Source organism: Acanthisitta chloris, unplaced genomic scaffold (genome assembly GCF_000695815.1).
Source record: "Acanthisitta chloris isolate BGI_N310 unplaced genomic scaffold, ASM69581v1 scaffold20977, whole genome shotgun sequence".
NCBI classification, from domain to species: domain Eukaryota; kingdom Metazoa; phylum Chordata; class Aves; order Passeriformes; family Acanthisittidae; genus Acanthisitta; species Acanthisitta chloris.
In genome coordinates this window covers 6,024-11,999 of record NW_008681265.1, presented here as the reverse complement: position 1 = coordinate 11,999, position 5,976 = coordinate 6,024, and the positions used below count along the sequence as shown (strand labels likewise).

General features: G+C 49.8%; 1 protein-coding gene across 1 annotated transcript; it reads left to right on the top strand.

Annotated features, from left to right (window-relative positions):
- The first annotated feature begins 2,770 nt into the window (after positions 1–2,770).
- Positions 2,771–3,472, top strand: LOC103805404 (fibrinogen-like protein A). The gene has a single exon (XM_009078052.1). The coding sequence runs from the start codon at positions 2,771–2,773 to the stop codon at positions 3,470–3,472; it is 702 nt and encodes a 233-aa protein (XP_009076300.1).
- The last annotated feature ends 2,504 nt before the right edge of the window (positions 3,473–5,976 follow it).

Sequence of the window (5,976 nt, the reverse complement as noted above, 5' to 3'; positions counted from 1 at the left end):
CTGCCCACACAGCAGCTCTTCTTCTGCCACTGACTATTTCTGGCATTGGGATGGTGGCGTGACCATCATGAACCATACAGGTTCCTGCTGTACCCCCAGGTCTCTGGGACCCTCCTGCTCCTCACTCTCTCTCCTCCATTCCTGACCACAGGCAAAACCATCCTGCTCTGGGTGGTGTTGGAAAGGCAGCATTTAATGAAGTTGTATGTGTGGCAGAGCCCAAAGCACTCCCAAAAATTTGGAATTGAAGCTAATTAATGTACTAATCACCCATCATCTTTCTAAGTCCTTCAGGGTGCTGAAGCTGGGTGAGTGAGTAGGCACAAATCCATGGAGCTGTCAATGGAGAAACTGTGGGGAATGTCCTGACTGGGTGGGGTCCAAGGAGTCCAGTTGCTCCCCAGTGCTGGCAGAAACCATCTTCAGAGTGCAGAATGTCCTGGTCCAGGTGCCAGCTGGGATGCAGGTCCCTGGAGCAGCCCCGTGCGTGACATGGAGCAGTGGGCTGAGGCAGGATCAGTGCTGTGGCTCCCAGCAGGACATTCTCCTCCCAATCTCTTTGTGCAGCTCCCAGCTCCCAGTCTCTGCTCCATGCCCTGGTGGGAGTAGGATGTTGTGGGACAATTAGGTGAAGTCCCTGACTCTCAGGGGACCTTCAGCATTGTGGCTACAGCAGCTCCTTTCTTTCCAAGGTCTTTGTCCCTTGTTTATCCCTCCTGTAGCAGCTCCTGAGTACTTTCAGGTACCAGCAGTGCCTACAACCCAGCACATCAATTCTCCTACAGAGGATTCACATTCCCAGATTCACTGTGTGTCTTCTTTCTCCAGCTGCTCATCACTCCAGTGCTCTGTTCTTTACCTCCATGCTGGCCCTGCTCGCCCCACTTCTGGCTTTGAACATCGAAAACCAGAACAGACTGCAAGCAAATTTAACTGACATCATTAATATCCATTCTGATGAGCCTGTTCCTGGTATGTCTTTTCTCTCTTACATCCATAATATCTGTTCATGCAAACATCAGGAGCTCTCTCCTCTCTGCACAGAGAGAGAAGTGTGGAAAATACTGTTGGGGAAGGGCAGTCACACTCTGAAATAAAAGGAACCTGATCAAATCTTCCTGCAATTTAATTTCTTAACCAAACATCAAGAGATTTGATCATTCAACCTTTGTTATTGACAAGATTGTATGTGGCAGCTTTTTCTAGAGAGCTGTAGATATTCAAAGGAAGACAGACTTTTTCTCTTCCTATGTATTTATTCCTCTAGCCCATCTGAAACTCTGAAACTTCAGAGAAATTTTGTGTAAGTGACTAATCAGAACATTTCCAAAGCTTGCATGTGTCTAAATTATCCCAAGACCTAATCACACCATTGCTGGAGGTCACACCTCCAGGAGCTCTCAGGGAGATGCTGCCTTACTACGATGGGTGCTGGGATTTCTCTTACACAGAGTATTGTTCTCTCATGTGCTTTGAGCTCCTTTTCTCTCTGAAGGTTTCTGAATGAACATGTGAATCCTTCAGCCATCACTGAAAAGTAGGTTCACAGCAACAGCTCTGAGTAGTTTGATCTTGGTCGGAGAGCACACACAGCTCATTTCCCTCTCGATCCTTCTCTAGCTGTACATCTTTGTATCATTACCACTGCTCTGAGCAACCTGGTCTAGTGGCAAGTGTCCTTGCTTATAGCAAGGGGGTTGGACTAGATGGCCTTTAAAAGGTCCTTGCCAACCCAAACCCTTCTGTGATTCCATGATTCTATTCAGATATGAAAAGCTTTAATGCTGAGAGGAGCCAACAGGCAGCAGCTCAATGACTGCAGCATTATCCTCCCTAGTGTCTGATCCCTTCAAAGGGTTTGCAACCAAAAACTACCACCCAGGAAGAGAAACGAGCCCAGTGGCATCATTGAAGGGCCCTACAAAAACCTCAGTGCTGGAAATAACAGCCTGTGGGGGCTGGAGTTCCCTCTGTGCTGTGACACAGGGCTGCTCGTCTCACTCCTGTTTTTCCCAAAGCAGATGAAGCTGGAGAGATGATGCAGAGGAACAGGGCAGCAGCCCCTCAGCAGGCACAGCTCCATGGCAGCAGTAAGCACCTCACACCCCGCAAGGAACAGGGAGGGAATGAGGGGCCAGTGGTGGTGGGTGGGCAGAGACCCTGGGCAGCACTTGGCCCAGCACATGGGCTCAGGGCTGGGTGTGCTCCTCCACAGCACACACCGAGGCCACTAAGGTCTCACCTTCTACAGTGACAGCTCCACACCGAGCTGTGACTGATGTGAGCCCAGAGGACTTCGACATGGGCAGATGGGGATAGGATGGGGGGAACTATTTGAAAGTGAAAGATGAGAGATTTAGAGGATTAGATTTCTTTAGGAAGAAATTCTTGGCTGTGAGGGTGGTGAGACACTGGTACAGGTTGCCCAGAGAAGCTGTGGCTGCTCCATCCCTGGGAGTGTTCAAGGTCAGGTTGGATGGGGCTTGGAGCAACCTGGGCTAGTGGAAGGTGTCCCTGCCCATGGCAAGGGGTGGAACTGGATGATCTTTAAGGTCTTTCCGACCCAACCCTTTTCAGGATTCTGTGATCTCAGAGGACTCTGCAGCCATTACTTACATGTCCCAAGTCCTCTCCTCTGCTGTGATGCTCTGCACAGGCCATGCAGAGGATGTGCCTCCTGAGCAAAGTTTGCTGGGATTTCACAGCCATCCAAGGGATCCAATGCCAAGGGAATGAGGTTTCCTCCTTGCTGACCCCAGGGATGCAGGGAATGCCAGGGTTGCAGGAACAGCAGAGGGAGGGGTTGTTGTGCCTGTTGGTCCTCCGTGTTCCCTCTGCCCCAGGTTGGCCCAAGGACTGCAGTGAGCTGCCCTCTGGCAGCTCCAGTGGTATCTACCTCATCCAGCCCAAGGGACTGCAACCCATCGTGGTGTACTGTGAAATCAGCAGGGAAGATGGAGCCTGGACCGTGATCCAGAGGAACCAGAGAGACACACCAGTCACCTGGGATGAGTCTTGGAGCACCTACAAGTACGGATTTGGGAATGTGCGCACCGAGTACTGGCTGGGCACGGAGTACATCCACCAGATCACCAAGCAGAAGGTCTACCAGGTCAGGTTTGTCATCTGGAATGCTGAAAACCTCATGAAATATGCAGACTACAACCTGTTCAGCCTGGGTGATGAGTCCCAGGGCTACCAGCTGAGGCTGGGAGCGCACTCAGGGACAGCAGAGGATGCCATGGCCTCGAAGGGGACCACCACCATGCACGACAACATGAAGTTCTCTGCCAAAGATCGGGATCAGGACACTTGGAGTTCAAACTGTGCTGCCAGCTATGGGGGTGCATGGTGGTACTCAGCATGTTACTCTGTGAGGCTGAACTTCAAGGGAGCCATGACATGGGGCAGCCTGTGCAATGGGAACTGCAGAGCCTCAGCCATCCTCATCAAACCTGTCAACCACTGCTAATTTCAATTTCATTTCCTTTCTGTCCAGCCTGGGGCTAATTCTGGCTCTGCAAAGAGTAGGGACAAGGCAAAACTTGCATGGTCAAATGTGGTGTCCTAGGGGGTCTTTGCAGAGGTTGGACATATTTAGCTACTGAATAAAATAAAGCATTTTCCACTTTTTCTCTCTCCTGTAGATTCCCTCTACTCCTCAGCTGTGCCTGAGTTCTCTTGTTCAGAGTCAGATCATTTTAACTTTGTTAAAGATCAGAACAGTCTCTTGGAAACCCAGAAGTTTCCAGATGGGCAGTGTGTTTCACATAGAATGTGAAATGGTCAACCCAGTAGGCTTCTATGGCTATGTCAGTTAATTCACATCCTTAATTTCAGGGAAATGACCTAATTTTCACTTGCTGAAGATCTTGCTCAAGCTATTAACATGCACAGTCAAATTCCCACTCTGAACCTCCTTCATTTCAGGCTTAATAGATGTTAAATAGTCAAATAAATCTGTATTCAAAGAACTGTCTGAGTTGTAAAAGTCTATTTCAGATCTTTGAAGTGCTCACAGAGGTTAATGCATTAGAGGGTTCCACCACTACAGCTCAGCTTTACACTGAGTCAGGGCCACTGCCCAGAGGTGACAACACAGAGGGGAGGAATCACCCTGCCTTTGCTATTTGGAAACTGCAAAAAGATTTCAAAGTGCCATAAAATTTCTGGGTGGGAAGACCATCTAGCTCCTGAGGTCCATCCCTCTGGATGCTCCTCACAGGCAAGGGGTTTGCAGCCACAGGGTGACCCCTGCACTGAGGGGCAGCAGAATGAATCCTTTGGTGCCCCAGTGTTTCCCTGACAGGAGGATGTGACCTGGGAACCCTCAAGCCCAACGTGAGTAACCTGCCCCCCAAAACCTCTGCATGACCCCTTGTTCCTCTGCCTGGGCTTTCTAACAGCACCCCAAAATCCTCCAAGAGCTGCAGAACACCAAAGAATGAGGCTTAACACAGTCAGGCTTAGCAGAGAAAGCCTGGAGGCTGAGCACAGGTCATGTGTACCTAACAGGCCCCAGAAAAGGTATGTGTGAGGTCTTTTGTGTCCTTTGGGGCTTTCAGACCATGTATGAGAGGTCTTGTTGAGCAGGAGGCACTCAGGTCTGAACTAGCAGGAAAGAGCAAAGCCAAAGGGCATGGGAAGGGCTCAGAGAGCCCTCTGGCATGAGGTGGCAGCAGGTGAGAGAGCAGAGCAGCATTTGCATTGCTTTATGTCTGTGCTCAGTGTCACAGCTCAGATCAGGCAGAACTCTTTAAGCAGGACCTGTCAGCTCTACCAGGGTCAAGCCTATGGGCACAGTGAATCCATCACTTAGCCCATCAACTCACAGTGTTTCCCACAACAATCATGGCTTTACATTTTTCCTGAAAGGATCAAGGGAAGGTTTGGGTTTGATATTAGGAAAAACTTCTTCACTGAATAAGTGGTTAAGCCCTGGCACAGCTGTCCAGGGCAGTGGTGGGGTCACCATCCCTGCAGGGGTTTAACAGCCATGTGGATGTGGCACTTGAGGACACAGTTAGTGGTGGCCTTGGCAGTGCTGAAGGAACAGTTGGCCTCAATGGTCTTAGAGGGCATTTCCAAACCTAATGATGAGTTGTCACCTGTCAGGGCAGAACCCATTAGCAAATGCCTCCAGTTCCAGCTCTCAGCCTCCACGGTATTGATGTGCTAAGATTGCCTCCAGTGACATGTGAGTTGTGGAGTGCCTTTGGCTCAGGGAGATGAGAGCTGTCTCCTCATCACTAGAGATATGAGCTAGCAAATACAAACCACTGCAAACAAATCTTTGATTACCTTGTCGTGCTTGTGTGGGATTTTTACACCATGGTTTTACTGGGGCTGTTTGTCTGCCTTGCAACGTGGGATTTCTCTCCCTGCCTCCTACTGCCTCCTGCTCAGGCCCCTCCACAATGAGTCATGAGGTGTGTGACAGGCAAGAGTAGGCAGCTGCCAGCTCGGAATGGAGACTAAACCCACTGTAGGAGATAATAACCTAAATAAAATGTTCTCAGCTGTCAAACTTAGAAATTTCTTGTTGCATTTAGAAATCTTTTGGGTTGGTTTTAATTTTTTTTGGCTAACACTCTTGCCTTGAGATAGATATGGAGACTTGTGATTAAAGGGACCCTCTGCTAATGCCCTCCCTCCCAGGACTGATGGTTGGGCACCTGCTGTGCACCCCAGGATGGTGGGAGGCAGCTCAGGGGCAGCAGCACCCACCTGCACTGGGCTCCCAGCAGCACCTTTCTCTTCCACAACAGGAAGGATGATTCCATTGGGTATTCCACCCCCCTGGTGAGTCTCCTTAGCAAGATGCAGAAAAGTTTCTTTTGGACTATGTCCTCTTGTTATCCCTAAACAGTGTGTTTTTGTGGAGCTGATTGTCCCCTATGCCCTGCTGAGACCCCACTGGCAGTGCTGCATCTAGCTCTAGGTCTTCTGCACAAGAAAGATGTGGAGCTGCTGGAA

What these genes read in the sequence shown, in the direction of transcription:
- LOC103805404 (XM_009078052.1), top strand. Translation starts at nt 2,771, where the DNA reads ATGCCAGGGTTGCAGGAACAGCAGAGGGAGGGGTTGTTGTGCCTGTTG.